Genomic DNA, 26733 nt, shown 5'->3' on the forward strand with positions numbered 1-26733 from the left:
CCTAACCATAGAACCACTCCTGTCACCTGTAACGAGTGGCCCTGTCAGCCCCTGCCAGGGCCAACAGGACAATGAAACGCAAGACAAGCGAGCGCCAAGTAGTCCGGCAGCGCCGTACTCAATAAAGAGACATGTTTAAACTTTAATGAGACGTCGCGAGAATAAAGAGTTGGGTTTGGTAGGCCTTACAGTTCGTATATGGGCAGAACCGCTGGACAAAAGGTACGGCGGGACAAGTCTTTCATACCCAATAAAAGGCAGTATAATTGCTGCGACGCGAGTCAATGCTGTTGTGGTATTATTACAACGCGCCATGCTGAGTGTCATTCGACGTCTATGACCCCGTCGGCAGTGCCGTTAATCGGTCTATATTGCCAAGTAAAGACATAAGCCTGCATGGGTAAGCATTCATCAACCTGGAGCGCTTGTTGAACCAGGTACCCGTGTATATAGTTCAACCGTCCACACCTCGGTTCTGCCATAGAATAGACAGTTATGCGTCCAATTGAATTTCCAGAAGTTATTTCTTCTTATTAGTGTTTTATCTATAGCATTTCATTCCTGATACATAACTATAGTCATGGAGACTATTGGCATAACGTCAAGTACTTAATTGCCCATCCTGTTCAAGTCCGACCCATCCGAGGTTGCGTATTAACCGTGTTAAAAACAGTTGGCATTATCATCCACACAGGCTAAGAAGGCGCCTCTAGTTAGTTCCTGGAAGCTATATATTCAACGAGCATGCCGCGTTGTTGACGCTCTGCATCTCCATCCTTAGAGACCTCGGCAGAAAGCAAATCCAGCTACTTTACTCCTTTACCACACTTTATTCAGAGATATTTTAGTCGCATAATGAAGGCCACTGTCGCTATCACCCTGACTGCAGGGCTTCCTGTTGCTCTAGCATCAGCTATACTGAATCCGAGGGTCATCGGACCTGACGAGCCCACAGATCGCTATAAATTCGTCGTTAGCATCCAGGATAGCAAAAAGGCACATTCGTGCGGAGGCATGTTACTGGACAGTACTACAGTCCTGACTGCCAGTCATTGCTTCCGCAACACTACCGATGCAGGGTTTATAGTGGCAGGAAAAACGGTATGGTCTTTTACTTCTTCTTCTTTTCTTACATCCTCTTCTTCTTCCTCCTAAGACGTCTCTCTGCTACATAGACTAATACCTCGACCCAATAGAACCTCGAGGGGACTGGGGGAGTGACGGTGAAGATTTCAACGCTTCAACGGCCTTTGCACAAACCATACAACTACCAACCCGCTTCAGCCAAGGACAGAATGAGCGACATTGGAATCATCAAGCTAGCTACTCCTATTGAGAAGAGCGATAACATTGAGTATGCGTCACTGCCAACATCCGACGCAGTCCCTGACGGGAGCGCGGAACTCACTGCTGTTGGCTGGTAAGACCTATCACTACACATAACCGCGATTGAGTGCCGGCAACTATCCATTTTGTAAAGAGAGATGGATGGCATGCTGGCATAGATTTGAGCCAGAATAAGCGCTAATATCAGCCTAGGGGACGCAATATTTCTTGGACAGGGACAAAAGGCGACGCTGTGTTTACAGTTGCGAATCGAGCAGAAGTCCTACTCGAGCAGCAGCCAATCAGTACATGTGAAAGCTCGCCTCTCGGCGATACAAGCACATTGATCTGTGCTGGCAAACCCGGAAAGACTGTTTGCTCGGGTGACAGCGGTGGTCCGCTGATTGACTCCAAGACTGGGGCAGTGGTTGGCCTCACGTCGATTTCTGAGCGCAACGACGATGGCAGCGCCTGCACAGGTGCTGGAATCTTTACAAGGGTCGGCAGCTATCTCGACTTCATCAACGAAAATCTCGGGGAGCGAGGCTTCACCGATGGCGACAACCAGAGAGTCAAAGACGAGGCAAAGCTGGCGGTGCTCAGGCCGGGTCTCCTCGCGTCTTGCAAGAAGCACTTTCAAGTCAAATACAGTGCGTGCATGAATGAGGCCACAAGAGCCTTTTTTGCAGGTAAAGATACGGATAAATCGAAGGTCTATGATCAGGAGGAAGCCAAGTGCAAAGCCATCCACGCCATGGGGTCTGCTTGCGATGGATGCGTGCGTGAAGCAAAGCTTGACTCGACGGCTGAGACAATCATCCAGTGTTCTGAAGCAGGGAAGAACTGAGGCCACACGGTGAATCGGTGGCAGAGAGTATTGGTCAACCACACGGACACGGGGCTCCGAGGGCGGGGTTGTAGGACGATGCGCGGGCTCGAGGCAGCACTCGCCTTCTTCTGTAACGTGATTGTCTTCCATTGAGGGGCTGACAAAGATGGGCTACAAAATTCAAGATGTATGGCGCTATTCGCTCAGAAAAAGAAAATAGACTTTCTGATAAGAAATTGAAACAAGTATACAACGCAGCCCAGAGTGTCTTAGTGAAGGGCTATGGGAACTCGACGAAATAGAGCAAAACAAGGCTTGGTACTGCTTTCAACCCAGGTAAGTCAAACTGGAAAGCCGAGGCGATTTCATCACAATATGTCGCAAAATTTGACACTGGCAAAGGGTGGTAGATGCATGTCTACACTGACTGATCTCACGGGAGTGGAGGTAGTCAAACTGTTGTATAAATCAGTAACGGACGGCACAGAAGCGAGGGAACAATTCCCCATAAAATATAATATATCTATACTAATCCCTAGCATAAACTCTAGGGTTATTTAGCGTTCATGTATTTAAAGAGGGTCATTTTCTTTTAGGAATTATTCTTTATTATGGTCTCAGGTATATCGGTTTGTATCTGACGAGTCCGAAGCGGTTCGACCCCGCCCCCAGCAAGCGTGTAGTTTCGTGTCTAAGCTTCATGCATCTAAGCAGAGCTGTTCTCGATTTTTTTTTTAAACACTCTTAGTTCTTGGCGATCTCCTTGTGGGCATCAGCCTTGGCGTTGTGGCCGCTCTCGTCGAGCTTGTCGCCGACGGCATCCTTGGCAGCACCGAGACTGTGAGTCAATGTTAGCAGACTTGTTCTATTGATGGGAAGAGAGTAGCAAAGGTGGTCACATACCGGGTGCCAACGCTGGCGTTGCTGTCCTTGGCAACCTGCTTGTTGGTCTCCTTGGAGGCACCAGAGACGGCGCCCTGGACGGTCTCGGAGACGTAGTTAACGGCTTGCTTGGCGGTCTCCATTGTGAAGGTATGAAGTTGGTAACTTGAAAGTTGAGAGTAGAGGAAGATTGTGTATGGAAGTTGTTTGAGAGTGTGATGGGGAGGAAGAAGGGATAGTTTAGATGTAGGGGGGAGATGGGGATTATATAGACTTTCCGGAACACGTAACTTGGCAGGAGAGAATAGCCAATTACACACATCTCACATGCTGCCGCTCCTGCTCTCTTCCGTTTATTGGGGAGAGTGAAGCTAGCCGAAGTGCTGTGGCTTGCGCAAGCTCCTATCCACCGCAGAGTCCAGCCTGTCTGTTTACGGTTCCGTGCCTGCCTCTAGTGATGCGATACAAGGATGACCAGTGAGAAGAAGAGCATGCATGTATGCATGTCAACAGGAGCACATAAACTACGTCACATTGGAGCCCCTCCAAGTGTGGCGGATGCTCATATTCGCGCTAAACGGGTGGCTTGTTACTGGGCGGTTGCTTCCGACCCAGCCACACTATCATCCACTATGACGCCATTGACTTTTCCCCACACCATCAGCCACGATGCGTACCTAGCAACCTAGGTACGAATCACGAATCATGGCCAACAGAGTATCGTTAACATCGCTAACTGCCATCTGCCATAGGTAGCAAAATATGACATCAGCATCTACCGAACCCTGTTCATTCCCACTCTCCAACTTGTATTTCCTGGAACTCATGGTCATCTACTTTCACATTCACCCAGCACTCATTCACTTCTCAATGATTCAAGGACGGGCTCATGGCACAAAATCCCCCCGGGCGGGGTCATGCGTCAAAGTGCCGCCATTGCCAGTTTCCCCGTTCTCACAGCAGAATCGGCGATCCAGACAACTCAGTACCACTTCGCATCATCGTGTTGGCTGGTTGAGCCACAGGGTCCCGCCTCGAGCCACAGTTACACCTCGTCTGCAGGGGACCTTAACGCTGCAAAACCCGGTTTTAAGCCACGCTTACCTGCATCACGCCTGTGGCTAGTGCTCTCGAGCTCACCATAGACCGTTCTCGACCCGTCGTTGGAATTCTATTCGCGTTGAATGATATACTGGAAAGCTAGAGAACTCCATAGTTTCTTCCGTTGTGGCTTGCATTAACGGTGCCTTGGTTTTGTCCTGGGCTCACGGCAATCTGCGGCTGTACGACATGTGGTTTCTAATGGATCTGGCTAGATATTCGGCGTTGCCTGGCTTGACATCAAAACGCGTCATTGATGTCCTATTCTCTCATCACGCTATACTTTCTTGTTGGCTACTTTGACCAAGCCTGTGGACGTAGCTGGCCACAACCCTCACGCTCACACGCTCACGCGCTCACACTCACCAGCCACAGATATTCCTGGCTTTATATTTGCCCATCATATGCATCTATCTTAAGACATACTTTAGCATATTTTACTATCGATTTACCAAAATTGGACTTGCGGCTACACCTGTCTAATTTCAGGGACTGCCGTCATCGCTCCACACATCCCCAGCGGTCAACGGCGCAGTGTTTTTACCCTGCAGATAAATGACGTAGTAGCAAACAAGTGTGATAAATTAAGAGATGTGTGCATTGGAGAAGTCGGCATCTTGCTTGTGAAAATGGAGATTGCAACTGTACATGGAAATTAACTAATAAATCCAGAGTGGTGAGACAATGCCGCCAGCACAGGTAGTTAGCAGCTTACGAGTACAAAGCTGGTAGCTCGTGCTACACTTGCAATTACACCAGAACATCACTCACATGTCCTTTCCCAGGCCCACCCCTCCGACTTATGAATTTCTTTCAGAAACTCGACGCAGCGGGCCCAGTAGGCCTCTTTTAACTCCTTTTTGATAATTATATCCGGCACTGTCCATAGTTTAGTGAAGGCAAGATCAAAGGACAAGGACTTACACTCAAGCCAGCCGTGAAAGCCTTCCGATGCAAGCATGGTTTCAACACGAGGTTTGCCTGTCCAGCCCGCGCGCTCGTCTTCTTCATTAATCCGCTTAGCAAAATGTGTCTGCTCCTCGAGAAGAATATCGATCCCCGCGATAACCATCAGCATGCGGTTTGGCAGTGTTTCTCTCTTTGCGAGAAGCGGGCTTAGTCGAGGGTCATCAATATGCCGGGCCCGGGCTGGGGCGGCATATGAATCAAACAACGGCTGCAGGAAGGAAGTCGGATCGCTCTTTGGCATCTTTTCTGGGGCGGGCTTCTGCCAGGGGGAAAGCCTTAGCTCATAGACGCCGTATGAGGTGATGATGCCCTTGTAGGCTGTAGGGGATACTCCGTGGCAGCTTGGTTGCTGCGTCGATGCGACGGCCATGTTCCCCCCAGCAGATGAGCCAGATATTGTCAAGAGGGTCGGATCTGCTCCCCATCGACTTTCTGCGTTGTCTTTAATCCACTGCACCGTGGCGTCGACGTCGTCGATGGCTGCCGGAAACACATGCTCAGGAGCAAACCGATGCGTGATGCCAAGCACAATGGCGCCCGTTTCATTCGCCCACATCTCGCATATGCGGGCATCCTGCTCGGCCAGGCCGCCAATAAAGGCGCCTCCATGGATGTCGATGTGCAACGGACGCAGCTTGCGGCCACTCCCTTTTCCCTTGCCTTTGAACACTAGCGTACGAACAGATCGATTGGCGAAGACAGGCAGATATTCGGTCACGAATGGGCGCGAGAAAAGATAGGGCGCCACCGGAATTGTATATGTTAAAAAGACAAACTGCTGAAGCACCAGCACCCGCCACCTCATGCTCCAGGAGATGCTGGTATTGAAGAGCCCGACAAGTAGAGGCCGAAAGAATATGCGAAGCCCATTAAATAGGTTGTATGTCATTATGAAACGAGAGAGCCGGTTGAGAAAGTGATGAAGGAGGTGAAATGGAAGAATTTACGCCAAGTGCGGCAATTGCACTGATGTGACTCCTAGCAAATCGGTACTGAGATGCGAGGCATCCTAGTCGTGCGGCTGAGCCTGGTCGTGCCCGGACAACCCCGACAGGGCATATACGGACACATGGAGAATTCTACTCCGGACAGACAACAGTAAGTTATTTCTGTCGAGATAATTAACTTTCTACCTTCTGTGCTACAAAATATATTCGGATCCCGATTCCATCGCAAGCACAAGGTCGGCGGCTGTGTAGTTTCGACCACTGGCAAACATTGTCGTCCGCGCTTGTCAGCACTTGTGTCACATCGCCTGAGGGAATCAATCGACCGCACAATCGCGCCTCGTCAGAAAATGAAGTCTGTTCTGTCGTGAGACTTGCGGAAGTTCCAGCAGAGAAAATGAAACATGAAGGGTCCATCACTGAATCATCACGTGCACGATGGGCAATGGCCTGTGCTGGATCGTGGCTCAACCCCACCAGGCGCTAACTGGCTCCAAGTTACCTAGCTTCGTTGATGGCCTACGCATTGTCTCGACTCAAGTAATTAACTACCCAGTTCTCATCACACATCTGGAGGAACACAACCCGGCGACCGAATCGGAAAGCATGGATCTGGCATACGACCACATTCAAGAGGAGGCCTTTCGCCGGGATACGCCCAAACCCGGCGAGCAGGCCTCGGAGCAACCTCCCGCCGCGTCCCTGAATGACGAGATTCAGGATGCCTACAAGGCCTTCTCTGCCAGCCCCTGGGGCGCCAAGATTGGCGGTTTCTTTGGCAGCATGGTGAAGCAGGTATGTATTTACAATAAGCAGTGCCCAGAGCGTTGGCAAGAGATTAGCCTACTGACCAACCCAGGGAGAATCCGTCTACAACCAAGCCTCCAAGGAGCTGGCCGAAGTGAGCGGAGACGCCACCAAGGGCTTGGCCGACCTGCGCGAAACAATCATCAGCCGAACCCGCGGCATGTCGATAAACGGCACCGGCGCGCAAGCAACCAGATCCGGCGCGGACGACGAGGGCACTCCCCCTGCAATCGGTGCCAGCACCGACTCGGAGACGTACCTGTCACGGCTACGGACCGAGGCCGCCAAGCGACTCAAGGACCTCCAGAGCGCCGAAGACGCCGCCGATGAGGCGCTCCTCCGCTTCGGCAGCAACGTGCGCGACTTCTTACGCGATGCCATCCAAGTGGCGCCTCCCGCCGAGGGCGCCGAGGACAGCACAGTGCTCTTTGAGAGCAAAGACGCCTCTGGCAAGCGCGTCATCCACACGTCCCGATTCGACGCGCAGCTTCATGTCATCCACACCTCGACCGACAGCTTCGCCAAGGACCCCGAAGGCGACGAATACAACAAGTTCACATCCGAGTTTGACGTGGAGAAGAAGACGGCTGACATTGCGTCGGACCTGGATAAGTACCCGGAGCTGCGCACCACGATGGAGAAGCTGGTGCCTGATCACATCTCATATGCCGACTTCTGGAAGCGCTACTACTTTCTTCGCCGGGGTATTGAAGATGCCGAGTCTCGTCGCAAAGAGCTCCTCAAAGGTACGAGAGTCCTCCTAGAAATACTGCACCGTGCTTGATATCTCCCTTTGCTAACACTATTTGTAGCTGCCGCTGCGGAAGACGAGGTCGGCTGGGACGACGATGAATCCGACGACGAGGGCACCGCGCCCAAGAAGCCCGCCTCTGTCGAGTCGTCCACCACCATCAATCCCAAAAAGGATGGTCTGCTCAAGCCCGAAGTGCGCAAGTCCAACGATGAGAAGTCGCAGGCTGATAGCGAGGCGAGCTACGACGTGGTTGGCGGCACCTCGGGCTTGCCCAGCCAAGCAGCGAGCAGCCCGAAGGAATCGAAGAAGGACGAAGACAGCGACGACGATTGGGAGTAAGAGCAGAGCGTGCGTGGTTCTAACCCGAACCTTTTCTTCAAGATGCTCCTATGAGCAACTGTTTCTTTTTCTGTGGCTTTTCTTTTGCGTGCTGGGATACCGATCTGCGGGCGTTTTGGGTGTCTTTGTGAACTTGGAAGTTGTTTCCATTTGCTTTTTCCTTTTGTTTTAGCTGACAAACGTAATCCTGTATCTATGCATTGGGTATCAATACTCGGAGACCCGTCTACTGGCATGAACTTTTGTCTCCAGTAGTCTATGAACCTTTTTTTCCAAGCCGCCCTCTCGGCCCCCCCTGCCCATCTACCTCTTCTTCTTCGTCACCATGGTGAAGCCGTCCTCGTCCACCTGGGGCTCCTCTTTCTCCTTTGGTGCCGGCGCGTCGCCCATGTCTACGTCGCTGCCGTCGTCGTCATCGTCGTCGCTGTCATCGTCGGGCTCCTCGTCGGTATCCTGGTTCGGGTCCTCGGCCTTTTGGAACAGCGGCGCGACCTTGCTCCCGCGGCTCTTCCCGAAGCGCTCGGCCAGGGCGTTGGTCTCGTCAAACTGGCCGGCGGCGCACTGCGTGCGCGCGCGGACAATCTGCTGCGCGACCTCGAGGGCCGAGTCGTCGTCGACGTTGACCTCGAACTCGTCCACCATGACCTGCAGCAGCACCGTCTCGACGTCTTCCGTGTCGGCCTCGTCGGGGCCCGCGTTGTTGCTCGAGGACGTGCTGCTGTCGGGCGGCCCGGCGGCGGCGGCGTCGGTGAATTCGGGAAAGAGCTCGACAATGGCGCCGGCGAACCAGTCGCGCTTCTCGGCCGAGTCGGGCCCGCCCCAGTGGTTGGCGACGGACAGCGTGAGCGCGGGCCACAGATGCAGCGCGTAGGCGACGGCTTGCTCAAAGTTGTGCTGGCGCGTGGCTGGATTCCGGGAAAAGCAAGCGAGAGAGGGTCGTGTTAGCGAACTTGGAGACACGGGCGAAAGGTGTCGTTGCGACGGGGTTACTTACAGGCCGGGGGCAGTTGTGAAGTGGAAGCCATGATTGCGACCGTCGGCTGTGAAGGTGTGCTTCGTGGTCGTATATCGGGCAAGTTTGCGGAGAGTTATCAGACTGAGAGCTTGGCTGTCACTCTTGTGCAAGATTTTTTTGCTCCCGCTCCCACTTTGGCGGGGTGGCGGAGGGGCATAATTGGTGGGGTGATGGGCGACAACGTTGAAAGCGGCGGGCCTTCTACATCGTGTAAGTGAGATATGGCGTAACGGTTCGTCTGTAGTACTCTATTGTGGAAATAGAAATTGTGGATATTTCAACTAAAAATTTCAATTCTACTTTCCGGTCCTACGTATTCTTAGAAAGCTGACTTTGCGAATGGCTCAACAGTGCAGATGAACTGCTGACTTCGCAAACAGGTACGTCTTGGTGATCCTGATAGTTGTGCAAATGTTCAATGGACAACTACCTATACTAGGTACAGTCCCATTTCAATCTTGCTAACGCGGACCTCTACAGCCCACCCCAGAGAAAACAGATCAACCGAGGAATAAATCCCATAGGCGACAGTGTTTTGGCGGCCTAAGTACTTGAGAAAGCTACTCCCCCGTAGAACCAAGCGTTTCTAAGACCGTACTATCTTTATATGTAGGTAGGTGACAAGCACCGCAGATTTGACGGCAAACTTGGTCTGTTGGTTTCGTTTCAGGACGGGCTACTTGGGACGTATGCCCTGAAGACTAGGTACCTAGGTAGGTAGGTAGTTGTACAGCGGGTTACGAGAGGTGGTAAAAGGGATGCTCGGGAGATGCATATGTACGATGGCGATTGGTGGGGGCAGTACGGATTCATGCCTAAAAAAACTCAGTATCGGATTTTAATGCAAGAACCTCCAAATGAACTCTTCTTTATCAGGTAGGTACCTATATCGGCCCGGACTGGGTAAAGTTAGCCATGACATCATAGCGCAGGCCACCAACAGCGCCGATGTACCCCAGGAAAGCGCTATAGATTCGACACGAACGCCCTGATGGCGCTAGTTGGCCCCTAGACATGAACTTCGCAGCCATTGCATCATGGTTTTCTCATGTCCTTCTCTCCAACTCATGGGCGGACAAAAAAGCAACAATGACAAAGCTCAGCACAACCTCAGTCTCGTTAGCCGTGACACCGACTGTCGTGGGGACCTTGTTTTCACATGTGAGTGGTGTCTGCATCACGTTCGTCAGGACTCAGGAGAAGCTTGACGCCAAGGAGCGCCGTGTGCTGCGCCCCGATTTGCTGCCCAAATCTTGTGGTGGGCGGGCTCATCCTGCCACCATTGATGGCGAATCGATTTTCTGGGATAGTATTTCATGCTGACGGTGCAACAATTGACTGTAGTATCTCAACAGGGAACCTCTCAAGGAGAAGCCGACCGCCCATCTCTCCTATGACGAGGGGCTCCGTTTGGTTCGAACATTCTTGCAGCATGCCTCTCGCCATACAGTCGAAGATTTGCAGGCATTCACCAGCCAATGGGTGCCCTCACCGCAATGGGTGAAGCTGGAAAATATAAAAATACCACAAGATCATCTGTCGCGATCCGCTGAATTGATCAACGAGGAGCTTGGCGAGGACGGCCGGGCCTTGGTTGGCGGCAGCTTGTGGTGGCAATGGCGCAGACCCAAGAAGCCCCTCGAGGCCGAGTGGATTGAGATGCGCGCCCATGCAAACGAGAGAAAGAAGACCGGTAACCCAGCACACCGTGTCATTCTGTACTTTCACGGCGGCGGCTACTACTTTGGCAGCGTGGACGAACACCGTTACCAGATGCAGCGCCATGCGCGCAAGCTAAAAGCCAGGGTGCTTGCCCCGAGATATCGTCTCGCGCCGCAGTTTCCCTTTCCCTGTGGCCTGCAAGACTGCTTAGCAGCCTATTTACACTTGCTATCGTCGCAGGACCCCAGCACCATCATCTTGGCAGGGGACTCTGCTGGTGGCGGCATGGCCATGGCAATCTTGCTAATTTTGCGCAACCAAGGATTACCGCTTCCAGCTGGTGCTATCCTCATAAGCCCCTGGGTAGACTTGACGCACTCTTTTAAGAGTATTGCCGGCGATGCTCCAATGGACTACATTCCTACAAACGGATTTCACCACAGGCCCTCGAAAGCATGGCCCCCTCCGAATGACGACGATATTGCCGAGATCAAGCGAGATGCGCATCATTTGAAGCGCGTGCGAACAGGCGCTTCTGGGGTTAAGGATGCAAAAGCCGAGACTACACCAGAATTCGAACACGAACCGGATGAGCGGCAGTACATTCACCTTGATATTGATGGAAAGCCCGTCACGGTCAAGGATCAAATTCAGGTACGTTGAAGCATCTAGTTTCATTGAACGCATCAGCTCTGACTTCATAACTCTAGCTTTACACTACCAACGCGCTTCTCACGCACCCTCTGGTCAGCCCAGTGCTCCAAGCTACGCTTGGTGGTCTTCCGCCATTACTCGTTATGGTTGGCGGCGGAGAGATCTTGCGTGACGAGCAAATCTATCTGGCTCATAAAGCTGCCAACCCACAGAAATATGCACCCCCTACGGAGGGATTATCAGCTCGAGAGAAGGAACAACTTGCCAAATTTAAGCCCACTGATGTGCAACTGCAAGTCTGGGATGACCTATGCCACGTTGCACCGACGTTGAGCTTTACCAAGCCGGCAAAGTTTATGTACCGGTCTATCGCGCAATTTGGAGCATGGCTGCTCGCAAGAGCTCAGCATCGCGGAATCGACATCATGGACGATGATCAGATCTCGGTCATTTCTTCCTCGGGCTCTGACACGCAAGTAGGCAATACTGCTGTTAAAGTGGAAAATATCCGCAAGGAAGAGAAGGCTCCTACAGCTGTATCTGGACATGTCGGCAAAGCTGGAGATCCCCTCCCACCTTTCAAGAACCACATGATTCGACAGCGCGTTACTCGTCACGGCGTTACGCTTCCATTGGCACCGGAGACGGAACTGGACGCATGCACCATGGAGCCGACCGAGGTTGGAGTATTTAAAGCCACAACAGCTAAGAAGTGGCTTGCAACTCGTCGCGAATATGATACTCGATACGCGTCTGCCAAGGCAAAGGTCCATAAGCAATTGGTGAGCGATCTTGCTATAGGCTTTCAGGACTTTGGGCCCGGAGAGGTTCCTCCACCGGCAGCTCTGGCGGGCAGACGCAAGCTCGAATCCCATATGGTTGAGACTAAGAGGAAGAGAAGCCTCGGCCTATCCCTCTGGTCGTTGTGGGGATCCAAACATGATGAGGAAACCATGGAGCGAGAACATCAAGTGGATGAGCAGCCACAAATTGAGATTGTGGAAGAAGACGGTGGCGGTCGCATTTCTCACCGGGAGCAGAACGGCCAACCGCATACGCAAGTGCAGGCTCCTGGTGATGTCACAAGTCGCAGCCGCTCCCGCCGCAAAACCGTCATCGACGAGCATCAGACAGACGGCGAGATCAGTGAAGATACGCCCGTTGCTCAATTGCTGCAGCAGCGACAAGAACAGGAAGCGTCCCAACCTGGTCTACTGAGCCCAAACTATATACCTGAGACTGGCGTAACTGGAAAGCGGCCGTTCATCAAGGGGTTGGCTCTGCCTTTTAGCCTGAATAAGGAAGCTGATACAGCCAGCATGGTGACTCTTCAGTCTCATGCCAGCCCCGGCAACGAAGCAAACAAGCAGCTTACCATTCCGCCGTACAGTCCCGCTGACGGCGAGGGGGGCTCTGTGAAGCAGGAAACTTCTCAAAGCAAGGTGCCAACACTATTGTTCGAGAATGCCGCCGCGAAATAACGTTTTCGGGGTTCGAGGTGATGGGACTAAAACTTGGAAGCAATAATTATAGTTCAGTTGCAGTCGGCGCACTGTTGCACAATACCACCAGAGTTGACTGGTTTATTTTCCTCGCCGTTATATATATCTTAAAACTTGATAGAAACTGTATTGTCCGTAATGTGGCTCAGATTGATACGTGATAGTGTACATCCGGGAGTGTATATGTACAGCCTAGTCGCAGTTCCCATGGCCTGCGCAGGTCTTTTGTTCTTCTTTCCTTCCGCGTTGTTCCCGGCGTAACATGGTCGTATGATTGGATTGCGCAGTGAGCGCAGCCTGTCGACTCGGCAAAGCGGTTCGTCACTTAATCCACACCGTTGTATCGCTTCCATTGCTCGACGTAAAAGTGAGGGTCGGACGCGCCCTTGGCCAGGCCCTTGTAATCACCAGACTCGGCGTAGATTTGTCGGCTCACAAAAGGGGTAAGCTGTGGAAGACAAATCTCGTTAGCGCGCTAAGATGCGAGACGAATTGACCTCGTCGAGGGACGAGGCATCGAGGGACCCGTCTTTCCTACCTTAAAGTCCTTGAGGTTCTGCGGCACGGCATAGGTGCGCACTTTGTTCCACTCAATGACGTATCCTCCGAATCTTGTGTGGCGACCCATGGAACCAGTCCGGTTTCCCTTGTAGAAGCCCTTGTTGACATCCTTGGTCGTCAGCTTCAGGTGACGGTAGAGTCCGACGTGCAGGGGTGATGTCGGCCTCATGTTGTCGTGTGTTGTGCGGCGATATGTTCCAGGGGCGTTTAGTGATGATTGTCAATGCTGTGTTGTAAGGGACAATGTTCGGGTGTGTGCACGCAGTGTCGCGTTGAGGAAATCTAGTCGTAGGAAAGATGATCGCGGGCTGTTGAGCGCATCTTGAAATTCCCTAACTGCGGTAGCGGACGAGGTCCCGGCGGCTGGCGTTGTTCCGGTTCCGAAAGACGGCTTGGATTTGGGTTCCTGACCCACCACTGTATCTCGCTGTAGCTACAGTGGGTATGCCTATGCTCTGTAAAAGACAATTGTTAGTAGAATCATTGTCGGACAAATAAATCCATAAAAGTTTAGAATTATCATTGCTTGGTCGAGCTTGGCATCTGCCGCAAACACAGTATATTTAGGCTCCTTATTACTTTGTAAGGGTTTCTAAAGGTACCTTTCCGGAACTACTAACCCACCAACATGGCAAGTGCATAAGCTAACTGGTCGACTGTCCCAGTACGGTATTCTGCTGTTCATCTCGCATTCTCGAAAGAGCTCCCAGCGCAAGTAGGCGCGCAAGGCAAAATGGACGGATATCCGCTGGGAAGTCTCGACCACAATGTACCGCTGCTCATTTTCTCGGGTCTGACATCGACATCCTCCGAGATCGAGCTCGACGCGAACCGAGGAGGGGAAGTGGCCCTCCTTCGCTCCGATCTGCCCCCTCTGAACAGCAAAGAGGCAGAGCTCCTGGCGCAGCATTTTGAGAATGTAGACAATGAAGGACAATCATGGAGAGCTGTTTCGCGAGAAGAGCCATACCGGCTCCGTGTCAAGACCGTGGGACGCGTGAGTCGCATTCACCTTGATGCTTGATGCTCGGCGCTAACTGTCAAAGACCTACGCTCTGCCACCAAAGCGCGCCTCCCTTCCAAAAGATGCCGAACCGACGAGACCGAACCCGATACTACGCTCGCCATTCTCACCTCTCAGCCCGTCGTCGACCTTGTATCCGGATGGGTTAATGAATGCACAGTGGATACAAAAGCACCAGGAAGTAGTGCCGAGTGTCTTTGCCTGCTGTTACTGCCTAACAAACGATCCGGCTTCTGCGACACTAGAAGATAATCGAATCAAGACGGATATAAACAAGATCAAAGCGGCACTGACAGAAATTGGTCATAAGACGCGACTGGCTGTCATTTTTGTGCAGCGTGAAGGGGACGGCAGCTCGCCGTCCATCACCGATCAAATCTCGGAGCGACTGGAAACTATTCGGAAGGGCACAGCCATGGACCCAAAAGCCATCTTTTATATACACCCGCAAGATTCGCCGACGGACCTGAAGCAGGTTGCTGACAGCATCCTGGCTAGTCTTTACGGGACCGCTATTGAATACTATAGAGACCTCGGTCGCCATGCGCGGAAGAAGCGATCCCGCGGCATCGTACCACAGCCAACAGTTCCGCCGACATCCGGCACATCCCAAACTCTCTCCATGCCTGACTGGAATTTCCGATACGATTTCAAAACCGCCATCTTTTCGGAATTCAGGCAAGAGTTTGACCCTGCTATCCGATCATTCGAGCAGTCATATGAGATCCTTCTAGGCCAGGATGTCATGGACACGATACCAAGTTGGAGTCCTCGCTGGAACGAGGCACGATTGCTTGCCGATATTATCTCAATACGCTGCCTGCGCCTGCATCTCTGGATGAACCAGCCGAGTCTGGCCGTGCGCCGCTGGCAGGCACATCGGGATCGCATTGGTGACTTGGTCGATCGCAGAGGAAAAGGAACGAACAACTACGGCTGGCAGGCTTGGGAAGCGCGCTGGGCTCTAGCCATGGCTCAGCTCACAGAAAGGGTGGAGCTGCCAGGCCTTGCGCCCTCAAGTATGAACCTCTATCTGCAGCCCGAAAAAGCTGTTCTTGGCGAGCGGCTACATCCTTGGGAGCTTCTGCACCACACGGGCTACTGGTATCGCATCGCCGCCCGCCACATTAGCGCACGTCGAACTCTTGCGCTCATGATACCAGAGGAGGATCGTGCGCCTCCGGACGAGTCAAAGACAAAAGACTCGCAGCATTACGACACATACCTATGCCCGCCACCTTATAAGGAGAACCCTATACAAGGGGATGGGGTAAACCATGCGCAGTTGATGATTGACTGTTTAATAGCGGCTCGCACTCAATTTCAAGGGCGAAAACAGCTGCGCTTAGCTGCCGAACTGTCTCTTGAGTGCGCCCGCGAAATGGCAAAGCTAGAAGATTGGCAAGATGTACTGGCAATGTTGCGACCTCTCTGGGAAGACTTGTCGTTTCGTAGTGAAAACTGGGTGGATATTTCAGAAGAACTGTGCTGGCTCATGCGTCAGGCTGCCGTTGCTTCTGGTCGCGGCGAGCTTGTGGTCGCCATCGACTGGGAACTTATCAACAAAAGTAAGTCAAAAGAGTTGATACTGTAAGATGGGAAGGAGCTGACGCAATCAGAGTTCACAAAACGTCCTCACTGGCATTACGACCTCAGCAAATGCCTTGATGGCATGAAACTAGAAGTAAAGCCTTCCGTAGATGTTTCTGACGGATCGGCAACTGGCTTTATTTCGACTTCGTTTGTATTTCGGAACAAGGAGAGTAGGGCAGGGGACTTTTGCCAAGCTCAACTGTCTCTAGCGTCCAATGCCATGCCTGGCTCCGCGCCTGTTACGCTGTCGAATGTACGAGTCGAGTTCGAGGGCAGCTTGAAACCGATAACGTTGGAGCATGCGCCGTCAGACGAGAAAGGCGCGGGTTGCCCAGTATCGATTCGCCTGGTGACATTGGACGAAGAATTCCTCGACGACTCCAACGACGATTTACCGACAAAGCTGAACGGCAGCTGCGACTTGACCCTGCAAGCGGGACAGCGCGTCGTCATTGAGATGGCGATTCCGCTGAGAGAGGCGGGCGACGTTGAGCCGTCGACAGTCACGCTCAACATGAACACCAAAACATTCGACTTGACCTCGAACTTGCCATTTCGAGACACGGATGCAGCTGTCGGATGGTTCATCCCTGGCTCGAGCAAGCCCCGCAAGGTCCGAGCCGATTCCAGAATGTTGACTATTCAACCGCGGCCACCAAAGCTGGATATCAAAATTGCTCGACAGTTGCAGCAATACTATGCAAACGAGCCAATCGCATTGAATGTTGTGCTAGAAAACAACGAGGACGAGGCGGCCACGACGAAGCTAGACATTCACGTGCTTGGGAAATTGATACCAAAACTTCACGTTGGAGCGGGTGGCAAAGATTATGCCACCGAGACCCGAGTCGAAGAAGAGGCTGAGCTTACTGGTATCAACCTGGGCAAGATCGAAAGTTCAGCATCACAAGAGATTGTCCTCGGAATCGAACCGATCGATGGCCCCATGACATATGAGCTACAATTAAGAGCAACTTACCATTTGGAGACGGATTCCGCTACGCCTATCATACAAGTGTCCACAGTACAACTAAACTTGGTGAACGCGTTTGAAGCAAATTACGATCTTGTGCCGAGACTGCACCCTGATCCATGGCCCAGCCTCTTCGACCCAGAAGGCTTAGACGATATTCATGAGGAGGACGGGAAGCAGCGGAGGCCTATCGGGCTCATTCAGCGATGGTGTCTCTTGTCGCATTACGCCTCGTTTGCACAAGAGGATGTTCGGGTCCTGGATACGGAGGTAGAGGTGACGGAAACCGTTGGCAGCGCACGATCTGTTGTGCGCAAGATGACAGAGATTACAGAGCCCGATGGTCTTTTGGTCGAACCAAAGACGATGCATGAAGCGCAGTTTGAAATTGAGGCGCAGAAAATGCAACTGGAAGACCGAAGCCCTGTTTCAATTGATCTGGCGTTCAAAATCAAGTGGCGGCGAGCGGACGCGGCGCCCGAAAGTCCAGCAAATACGACGACGCTGCCTGTCGGTCGCTACCTAGTACTAGGATCAGAGCCGCGCGTGCTGGCCACCACTTTCCACGGAGAGCCCGACGAGACGAGCACGATACAGCTCGATATTTCGATTGAGAACCCGTCGAACCATTTGCTCACGTTTGGGCTGACGATGGACCCGAGCGACGAATTTGCCTTTTCCGGGGCCAAGCAGACGACGCTGCACATGCTGCCCATGTCGCGGCGCACGGCCACGTACCGACTCTTGCCGTACCAGAGGGGCTGCTACATCCGGCCCGGCCTGGTGGTGCGAGACAAGTACTTTCAAAAGGTGCTCCGGATTATACCCACAGAAGGCATGAAGATTGACAAAGACGGACTTTTGGTGTGGGTTCCGGGGCTGGAGGAGGGGGAGGAGGGTGAGGTCGGTGAGGAGGCGGCGCAGCTGTAGATGAAGATGTACGTGATATTATTGGGGCATGAGGACGGCGTCTGCATAGATGGGTTTCTGCATAGATGAGGCTATAGGATATTTTGTACAAGTAACATACTCGAGACGAGCGAGAAGAATGTGAAAGTGACACAAGCAAGCTTGTTCCTTGGTACGCGCGAAGTAGACTAATAAGCTAGGTAAGAGATGACCATCGGCGCCAAGGCGGGCTGGCGCCGATGTGGGGCGCCGGTTGGCCTTGTTCAAGGGACGGCAAACTGACAGGACGCAGTATCCGAAACAATATCAATCAAGCTCTTGTCTCCGGAATGGACATGGCAAAGGGAGTATTCTTATGACTACTCTTTAAAGTCGAAGAAAATGGTACTCATCGTAATGGTGGTTGCTGGACACAAGTTGCACTGTTGTAGATGACATTGATCAACAGGACCTACATCAGGCGCGACCTTTGCACAGCCAATCTATTTCTTCTTGGCAGGGGTTCTGACGATCAGCTCATTTCGAACTCCGTCCATCACAACTAGATCTTTCGCCCCAAGTCGATTGATTCCAAAAGAGCCCGCCCGGATCTGGCCCCACATAAACGTCGGACATCGGTACACTTCATGTCCGGCGGGCCTTGTGGCTATTTTGGTCTCGGGGGATGCACGTAACGTGGTTTGGGAGCCTTGCTGGTGTTCCCCGTGGAGGGCCTGTGGTCAGGGCTGCCGATGCCGTGTGCGTTGGCAAGACTACAGAGGTTTCGTTCGTTTGCACGTCGGACGCCGAAGCAATGGGACTGCTGGCATTCGATCGCAATTCGTAGGGTATGTAGAAGACCAATTAAAAGTTGTTTTGTTGCAACACTGCAGCCGTCGCAGCTCCTTGAGAAAAAAAAGCGAATATTCTGCGCATTTTGCTTACTTTTGACGCTTTCGGTTGTGAAACATCAAAGCGCACCGCGATCGAATCTCATCACTTGTATCAGATTTAATACGACCCTGCGTCTCGGGTGATGCTGTACGGCTTGGCTCAGCTACTATACGAGTTGGCATCCCGCTCAGTCTCTCTCAGCTCGTAAGCAAATCAACATATAATACGGATAGTTTCCTTGTAACTAGTTTGGTTCTGTTCGTCAACTTTATTGAATGTTCCACTTTCCAGGACGAACCCCCCCCCCCCCCCCCAAATTTGGCCCGCTCGGCTTCATCCACACCCAAACTCGTTGCAGGTGACGGCGGTGGAGCTGAGCTGGAAGCAAGTTACAAGCGCAACGAGACGGCGGCGCTAACTAGCACAAGGCCGAGAAACGATGGGCTTAGTTCATCTGTCGGCCATCGGCACCATGGCTGTCCGGGCGTAGAAGCGGCCAGGGATTGATTGGGATTGTCGCGGGCGTGCATGGGCGGTGGAAAAGCCCGTGCAGCTGCTGGTTAGTAGTCGCCACACCTGAAACCATTCATGCCAGTCTTTTTTGTATAGTTCTTTATTTGACATCATTTCTCTAACCCGTTGCTCGGATGAATAAGTTTTGGCTTCCAGTACTATACCTTTCGGTTCCCTTTTGACAAAGCCGGTTCGGCAACTTCATCCACCTCTTCGAGTAGTAAGCCGACTCGTGACCTGTTACTACAAGAACGAAATAGCAACGAGTGCTCTCTTTTTTTTTTCCTTTTTTTTTGCGGTCTTGCTCCTTTCGTCTTGCCATTGAAGAACGAAAAAAAAAGAATGGCGACGACGACGACGACGGATACGGTCGAGTCGCGACCGTCGTCGGAAAAGACAACGCTCGACGACGACCCAGCCATGGCTCACACGACCGGAGAGAAGCAGCAGCCGGCGCCGGCGGTGCAAGACGCAAGCGAAACGAAGCAGCAGCCCGAGGCGGCGACGACGACGACGACGATGCAGCCCTGGACAGAGCCCGAGTACCCCGGCGCGGTCAAGCTCTCGCTGACCATGTTTGCGCTGTGCGTCTCCATCTTTCTCGTCGCGCTGGACCAGACCATCATCGCGCCGGCCCTCGGTGCGATTACAACCCAATTCAGCAGCACCAAAGACATTGTACGTTTTGCCCGTTGCGCCATGACACAAACCGACGAAAAAGCTCGTTAACAACTCCCGGTCTTTTGGGTTAGGGCTGGTATGGATCTTGCTATCTCCTCACCTCGACTTGTCTGCAGCCCGTCTACGGCGCCATCTACCGCATGTTCAATGTCAAGTGGACCTTTCTCGCGGCAATCTTCATCTTTGAGGTCGGCAGCCTGCTGTGCGCCGTCGCCCCGTCCTCGGTCGCCTTCATCGTCGGCCGCGCCATTGCCGGCATGGGCACCGCCGGTCTGTTTTCCGGCGCCGTCGTGATTCTCTCCTACACCCGTCCGTTCCCCCCTTCCAACCCGATAGTAGAACCAACCTCATGCTAATCATCCGTAATCCAGTGCCTCTTGCCAAGCGCCCTCTTGCCTTTGGCATCATCGGCGGCATGTGGGGCATCGCTTCGGTCGCCGGCCCGCTGCTCGGCGGCGCCTTCACCGACCACGTCAGCTGGCGCTGGTGCTTCTACATCAACCTGCCCGTCGGCGGCGTCGCCATGGGCATCGTCGGGTGCGTCGTGCACATCAAGCGCAACACGCGGTACTCGGCCGGCCTCTCGATCGGACAGCGCATCCTCAAGCTCGACCTCGTTGGCACCGCCATCTTCGTCCCCGGCATCGTCTGCCTGCTGCTGGCCCTTCAGTGGGGCGGCGCCAGTTATCCGTGGAACAACTCGCGCATCATCGGCCTGTTTGTGGGTGCCGGCGCCCTGCTCGCCGTCTTCGTCGTGGTGCAGTGGTGGCGCGCCGACCAGGGCACGTTCCCGCCCTTTCTGTTCAAGAGTCGGAGCATCGTGGCCGCCATGGCCTTTTGCTTCTTCTTCGGTGCTGCCTTTATCCCGTTGATCTTCTATCTCTGTACGTCCGCGGGCAGCCCAACACTGACGTGGATTGCCGCTAATCACAGGACCAGCTCTCTACTTTCAAGCCGTCCAGGGCGTGAGTGCCATCCAGGCCGGCATCAAGATTCTTCCTCTTCTGCTTGCCACCGTCATCTGCTCTGTTGCCTCGGGCGCTCTGGTCTCCATCCTCGGTGTGTATAAATATGTCATTGCGCCTTGCATGGCGCTGTTCGCTATCGGCGCCGGCCTCATCACCACCTTGGACGTCCACACCCCTCTTCGCGAGTGGTTTGGCTACCAGGTTGTCGCCGGTCTCGGCATTGGTGCCGGCTTTCAAGTCGGCCCCGTTGTTGTCCAGACTGTCCTACCTCAAGAATGGATCCCTGTCGGAACCGCCTGCGTGCAATTCTTTCAAAGCTTGGGAGGAGCCGTCTTCATCGCCGTTGCGCAGACTGTCTTCCAGAATGGCCTCATTGACGGCATCGAGACCACCAATCTTGGTATCAACCCCCACATCTTTATCAACAGCGGTGTCTCGCAAGCCAGAAATATCCTCGCCCAGATGCATCGAGAGGATGCTCTCCCGCTCATCCTCAAGGCATACATGAAGGGTCTGCGCAACACGTACTACACTACGCTGGCCTGTGCCATCTGCGCGTTCCTCTCCGTGTTGGCTCTCGAGAAGAAGTCAGTCAAGAAGAATGAGCAGAAGGCGGTGGATGTCGAGACAACTGCGACTTAGCTTGACCTTGAAGATGACTCGACTCATGGCGTTGTTAGCTTCAGCCCTTGGTATCATTTGGGTTATTTTAATTCTTAGAGAGGGCGGACTTGATAGACTAACTGGATATAACTACTCTGCACATAAATACATGAGCCAAGATTCTCCATGAAATCTCTCCATGAATCGTTGGGAAGCTCAGTTATTGAGTGTCTTGAGGTGGTCGATCCCAAACATTCCGGTTGTTGAGGCTCTTGATTTCGGGATCGGTGCCGACGTATTGTATGATCCAATCCCGGACAGCCCTTGTTTTCACAACTTGCGGATTCTCGGCGCCTTCCTTTGCAGTACAAGCGGCCAGCGCTCTGGAACTGTAGCAAGCATTTCCCTCCTTCCTCTTGCTCCAGAGTAGATGCACCCTTGTCTGCCCGCGTCGCAAGCTCTGGCCGTAGACCTTTCCGCGAAACACATGCAGCGCGACATTTTGCAGCAAAACCACATCCTGCCGGCGCAAGCTGAGCAAATCGCTCCCCGCCACTGCCTCGCCCGACAGCCAAAACGTGACTGCGAATCCCGAGCGTGTATCGTCGCCCAGAAGCACTTCGACGAGCGAGAGCGTTGTGCCCCACCGGGTGGTGACGGAGCGCGGTTGCGAGATGGAAAGTATGCCGGCAATTATGTTGAGCGTAATGGTTTGTGGCTGGAGGGAGAGGACCTGCTTCGCAGATGGTACGTCTTCCAGATCGGAGAGATGGGCCGGCGGGATGTTGGGTGCCGGCGGCCGATGACCACGAGCCCCGTGGGAACCCGTCGAGCTGGACAAGAAAGATGTTTCGTCAAAGAAAGTGGTCGTCATGTCCTCGTCTTCATTTCCCAGCGGAGAACAAGTTAACGAGGTATGGATTGCGAGTGACTTCTCACAGAACTCGGTGAGTTCTGCCTCGTCCTGTTCGACCCTTGTGGCATCGCACCCATCATACGACGACGCCAGGGAGGAAGGGGAGAAGAAGTCATTGTGCTGATGATGGCCGTGGAAAGAGTTGACGAGAAAACTGTACGATTGGGTGAGCCCTGTATGAAGCGGTTTTCGATGCAATGGGATGGACCGCCATGGCGCAATGCTTGGCGAGGACTTGTGATGGCGCTCGTGGCCAAAATTTCCAGCTTCTATCAATTCGTGAAACGGTTCATCGAAATACTGAACAGTGTATGCGTCTTCTTGATCCAGATCAGACGGCGACGGTGCACCCGTTAGCAGGATAATTCGCCGAGGCATCGACTCTCAGTTCCCTTCATTCACGGCAAACCGAAGCAGGAGGGAACAACGCTGCTGCACGCTATTCGTTCCAGCGCAACGCGCCGAGTTGTGCTGGCGACATGCGATGCTGGATTGGGTACGCCTCTTGGAAAAAATGGTGTGCTGCTACGATGCAAAGTTGAACATGGCAGGATAATGGCAACGTGGCAGAAGCCGGTTGATGGTTGTTTCTGGGACAAGTAGCGTGAAGGCTGGCGTGGTCCAGGTGCAACTCTAGGGTAGCTGCCAACGTTGCACGCTCAAGCCAGCCTTGACATCAGCACTGGACTTCACTTAATCGCGCCAGTACACAGCACAGGTGACGGTATCACCATTTCATCTCAACTTTTCGAAATTGATTGCTCTTGAATCATTCAGCTATTATCCCTATTTTACAAAAGCGGTATTTTGACACCAAGTACACGTTCAGCCGCTCCAGCGCACTTTCTCTTCAGCCAACGTCCTGTACAATCCCAGCGACAGAAACTCCTCTTCCGCAATATACCCGCCAAACAGATCGTCCAGCTCGCCATCAAACATCTTGGCCGCCCAGGTTTTATCCGACACGGACCAGTCGGCGACCGGTTCGTCCAGAAGCGTCTCATAGAACTCGCGCATGGCGCCGCTCCGCTCCTCGGTCGTGCCCATGTAGGTGCTAAAGGACATGAACTGCGGATTGCCGTCCGCCGTGCTCGTCATAAAGTCCGGCACGTCACCGTCACTATCCTCGTCCCCGTCTTGGAGTCGCTTTGAGTCCCCGCGCCCCATTCTGCGCTTCTGTCTCTTCGCGCTGAGCCGGGCGGCAAACTGCTTGCTCGCGTGGCGGTAGTTTTCCGACACAGTCGCATTGAGCTGCTTCAGGGCATCCTTCATGGGAGGCAGGGGCTTTTGGTCCTCCTGGAGATCGTGCTTGGGCAGCTGGATGAACTGCGCAAAAGCAGGCGCCGGATTGGCCAGGCCGAGGCCCCCGTCCTCGACGCCCATGTACAAGAAACAGTCTGGTACTTGTTCTCCGTCGGGGCCGCCAAAACGCACCTGGATCGTCTTGCGCACATGCTGAGCGACGTTTCCTGCCGACTCGTCGCCACCATCACTCCGATAGAGATACTTTTGCGCGTGCTGCAGCGCTTCCAGCACCATGACGGGGTGGTCGTCGCCCAGCCCGACAATGACGGGGCCGAAATTGTTTGGCAAAAAGTTCTTCATGTAGGCGTTGTACGCTTGCACGTGCGACAGGACAGAGGTGCGTGACTTGAGCTGAAAGCGCAGCTCGTCCATGTGAGCTTCAATCGCCGCCGTGCTCGCCGTCCACTTCCACTCGGCATCGTCAAACAGCAGAAAGCCCCATTTCACTTTGCCTGTGGGAAGGCGAGCCAGCTCCTGCTTCTCAGCAGGTTTGAATCGTGGGTTGGACTCGTCCACGGCGTGAGCAAAGGCCGTCTTGTCCTTGTTCAGCTGCAGCCCCATGACCTGGGTGAATTCGCGCATCGTGTCCCACGCGGCCGCGCACTGCGATGGCTGACCCCAGAACCATAGATCATCGTGGTTACGGTAGAGGTGTGATCCGCCCGTTCTCTGATTGACGGCAAAGTCTAGGACAAAGAGGAGCAGTTCCGAGATGCCGTCGGTAAGCTGGAAAGACACTGGAATCCCGGTCTTGCGCGTGAGCACTGCTCCGTCGGCGCCATCGTCTTGAAATTGTATGTGCATGTCGAGGAACGCTTTTGTGAATTGGACAAGCTCCTTGGGAAAGTGGAAGTACTCCATAATTGTGGTGAGAGTTGAATGGGGAAGAGAAGGCCCAAACCACTCAAAGTCGCTCTGCAGCAGGCAAAACTGCCCATGGACGATTTTCTGCATGCCCATCTCGGCGGTGCAGACGCGGAGAATGTCCGTCTTCAGGTTGACAACATTCGGCCGACCGTTTTCCAGATCTGTCAAGTTTTTCTGAACTTGCTCCTCGCTGGCAAGCGAGTCATCGTCCTCATAGCGTCCAACTCCGCTATTCTCATCCGTCATACTGGTGGGCAGTCGGGGCGAAAAGAAGATGTTCTTGTACATGTGGTTTCGTAGTTGCCTGGTCGAGTTCTCCGCGTTCTGGATCGCAAAACCGGGAATGTGCGCATTGATTGCGGCCGTGCGATCTTCGTCTTGCTTGACTTTCCAGACGTCGGCCACGGTCGGGTCCCATGCTTGTTCGAGCGCCTGTTTGATGTGCACCGAGACGGCCTGCCCTACGCAGTGAATCAAGATGGAGTCGAGCAGTTCAATATCCATGTACACGCGGTACTTGCCATTGATTGCCTTGCGCATCTGCGCCTTGATGGGAGCGTCGCCCCAGGACCACCGCTCCATGGCGGCGAGTTTCAAGTCAATGTTCAAGATGTCGGCAATCTCGCTGAGAACGTTTTCTCTGTTGCCAAGGTCGATCATGGCCCGGCGCTTCTCGCTGGTGAGCTGGTCGGCGCTGAGGATCGCTTTGATGGCGGCCTTGACTATGGCCACGCTGACGTGGATGGCGCCTTTGCAGTTGTGGAAGATGGAGCTGCGCATCTTTTGCAGCAGTCTTGTCCGCAAGTCTGCCAGCTCCTCGATGGAGCTGCCCTCGTTGTTGCGAAGCGGATCAGCGTGGAAAAGAGTGTCTAGAAATTCCACAATCTTGTCCTTGTCACTTGTGCGAAGATTGGTGACCAAGCCTTCCCAGACTTGCCTCTGCTGATGCATTTCTTTCCGGCCGACAGACACGGCATCTTCATCCTCCGACTGGCTCGTGCCCTGTTTCGCGGACGCCATCGTGGTCGAAAGCTCGCCAAAGCGAAAGTCGGCCCATTCATTCGTCAATTTTCCAAACAGCATGGTGTATTCCATGCGACGCTGGGATTGGCGCAGATAGGCCAGCAGTTCATCGCACCAGGACAGGGCCGCTGACGAAGAAAAGCCCGACGAGTACTTTGCGTTGGAGAGCATCCGCTCAATCGTGTCGAGCCGCGTCTCGAGAGACTCCGAATTCTTGCCCGAGTTTGTCATGCTACGTTTGACCCTGAGACCAGCACGGGTTCTGACCTGCATGCCAAGCGCTCCCGCATACGCCTTTCGAACGGCCGTGACCAGTCGGGCCACATCTGCCTCGAGATGGTGTTGATCAGGATTGTCTGGCTTGTATGCTAGGCTCGTTTCTGCATCGCGCACGTGGCCCTTGATGTCCTTTAAACGAGCCTCTGCCTTGTCCCATTTGTTTGTTGTGACATGTTTCATGGTGGACAGGATGGCAGCGGAGGAGGAAGCGGCCGTCGCCATGGTTGCGGTAGAGAAGGTTGACTGGAGGTGATAATTGGTCGGTGAAACTCGAATTCCTCTAGCAGCTTTGAAAACTGCTATGAAGGCTGACCTGTACCAGAAATGTACCGGCGACTTTGCCATCTTTATATACGGTGTACAATCACGGCCGTCGCTCCTGTCAAAATCAGAATCCTTCCTTCATTTCCCCTTTCCACCCCATGCACAGGTCCACCAATGGCAAGGTCGCGGCGTTGACTCACGCGGCAATAGCACAGCCTCGCTGGCCGTCGCCTGAAATCCTATTGGCCAATATTGTTGACATGTCACGGCCGCAATAGGCCTCGCCGGTTGTTTGTTGTTCGGCTGTCGTCGCCGAAACGGAGAACTGGCGCGATTCATTGTGAGGACGGAAGACGGTTTAGGTCACTGATTGCCAAGGCTGCACGGCCTGCCAGTTGAAATCCCATCGCCTCGCCGTCAAGAATCCGGCTCCTTTAGCTTTCATCGAAAACCAGGCCACAGCCCCCAATACCAGTTGGCAACGGAAACGAGTCAATAATCTACGACGCAATCGGATCTCATTCTGATGAAAATGTTGACAAAGAAGCGATGAAATGGAGCAGCCTTCCCGGGGAACTTACCCACATCCCGCCC

General features: G+C 53.4%; 11 protein-coding genes across 11 annotated transcripts; 5 read left to right on the top strand and 6 right to left on the bottom strand.

Annotated features, from left to right (window-relative positions):
- Positions 1-1295: 1295 nt before the first annotated feature.
- On the top strand, positions 1296-2173 carry CCM_05038 (Serine/cysteine peptidase, trypsin-like protein; the record flags this gene model as incomplete). The annotated part of the gene is made up of 2 exons (XM_006670184.1): positions 1296-1420; positions 1540-2173. 2 exons carry the CDS (start codon positions 1296-1298, stop codon positions 2171-2173), a joined length of 759 nt encoding a protein of 252 aa, XP_006670247.1.
- Positions 2174-2899: 726 nt separating this feature from the next.
- On the bottom strand, positions 2900-3180 carry CCM_05039 (Grg1 protein; the record flags this gene model as incomplete). The annotated part of the gene is made up of 2 exons (XM_006670185.1): positions 2900-2993; positions 3059-3180. The coding sequence occupies 2 exons, from the start codon at positions 3178-3180 to the stop codon at positions 2900-2902; spliced, it is 216 nt and encodes a 71-aa protein (XP_006670248.1).
- Positions 3181-4722: 1542 nt separating this feature from the next.
- Positions 4723-5996, bottom strand: CCM_05040 (lipase/esterase family protein, putative; the record flags this gene model as incomplete). The annotated part of the gene is made up of 4 exons (XM_006670186.1): positions 4723-4780; positions 4854-4863; positions 4910-5017; positions 5063-5996. The coding sequence occupies 4 exons, from the start codon at positions 5994-5996 to the stop codon at positions 4723-4725; spliced, it is 1110 nt and encodes a 369-aa protein (XP_006670249.1).
- Positions 5997-6492: 496 nt separating this feature from the next.
- CCM_05041 (BSD domain-containing protein) lies at positions 6493-7954 on the top strand (the record flags this gene model as incomplete). Its single annotated transcript, XM_006670187.1, has 3 exons — positions 6493-6849; positions 6914-7607; positions 7674-7954. 3 exons carry the CDS (start codon positions 6493-6495, stop codon positions 7952-7954), a joined length of 1332 nt encoding a protein of 443 aa, XP_006670250.1.
- Positions 7955-8257: 303 nt separating this feature from the next.
- CCM_05042 (Pre-rRNA-processing protein TSR2) lies at positions 8258-9782 on the bottom strand (the record flags this gene model as incomplete). The annotated part of the gene is made up of 4 exons (XM_006670188.1): positions 8258-8859; positions 8949-8994; positions 9568-9645; positions 9711-9782. The coding sequence occupies 4 exons, from the start codon at positions 9780-9782 to the stop codon at positions 8258-8260; spliced, it is 798 nt and encodes a 265-aa protein (XP_006670251.1).
- A 276-nt stretch (positions 9783-10058) lies between these two features.
- CCM_05043 (alpha/beta hydrolase fold-3) lies at positions 10059-12766 on the top strand (the record flags this gene model as incomplete). The annotated part of the gene is made up of 4 exons (XM_006670189.1): positions 10059-10278; positions 10325-10377; positions 10434-11285; positions 11342-12766. The coding sequence occupies 4 exons, from the start codon at positions 10059-10061 to the stop codon at positions 12764-12766; spliced, it is 2550 nt and encodes an 849-aa protein (XP_006670252.1).
- A 346-nt stretch (positions 12767-13112) lies between these two features.
- On the bottom strand, positions 13113-13517 carry CCM_05044 (50S ribosomal protein YmL27; the record flags this gene model as incomplete). Its single annotated transcript, XM_006670190.1, has 2 exons — positions 13113-13235; positions 13326-13517. The coding sequence occupies 2 exons, from the start codon at positions 13515-13517 to the stop codon at positions 13113-13115; spliced, it is 315 nt and encodes a 104-aa protein (XP_006670253.1).
- A 564-nt stretch (positions 13518-14081) lies between these two features.
- On the top strand, positions 14082-17868 carry CCM_05045 (uncharacterized protein; the record flags this gene model as incomplete). The annotated part of the gene is made up of 3 exons (XM_006670191.1): positions 14082-14345; positions 14395-15940; positions 15992-17868. The coding sequence occupies 3 exons, from the start codon at positions 14082-14084 to the stop codon at positions 17866-17868; spliced, it is 3687 nt and encodes a 1228-aa protein (XP_006670254.1).
- Positions 17869-19575: 1707 nt separating this feature from the next.
- CCM_05046 (MFS toxin efflux pump (AflT)) lies at positions 19576-21524 on the top strand (the record flags this gene model as incomplete). Its single annotated transcript, XM_006670192.1, has 4 exons — positions 19576-19911; positions 19986-20223; positions 20286-20798; positions 20854-21524. The coding sequence occupies 4 exons, from the start codon at positions 19576-19578 to the stop codon at positions 21522-21524; spliced, it is 1758 nt and encodes a 585-aa protein (XP_006670255.1).
- Positions 21525-21705: 181 nt separating this feature from the next.
- Positions 21706-22779, bottom strand: CCM_05047 (uncharacterized protein; the record flags this gene model as incomplete). Its single annotated transcript, XM_006670193.1, has 1 exon — positions 21706-22779. The coding sequence occupies one exon, from the start codon at positions 22777-22779 to the stop codon at positions 21706-21708; it is 1074 nt and encodes a 357-aa protein (XP_006670256.1).
- Positions 22780-23226: 447 nt separating this feature from the next.
- CCM_05048 (uncharacterized protein) lies at positions 23227-26097 on the bottom strand (the record flags this gene model as incomplete). The annotated part of the gene is made up of 1 exon (XM_006670194.1): positions 23227-26097. One exon carries the CDS (start codon positions 26095-26097, stop codon positions 23227-23229), a length of 2871 nt encoding a protein of 956 aa, XP_006670257.1.
- Between the last annotated feature and the right edge of the window lie 636 nt (positions 26098-26733).

The sequence above is a fragment of the Cordyceps militaris genome (assembly GCF_000225605.1).
Source record: "Cordyceps militaris CM01 unplaced genomic scaffold CCM_S00004, whole genome shotgun sequence".
Classification (NCBI taxonomy): Eukaryota; Fungi; Ascomycota; class Sordariomycetes; order Hypocreales; family Cordycipitaceae; genus Cordyceps; species Cordyceps militaris.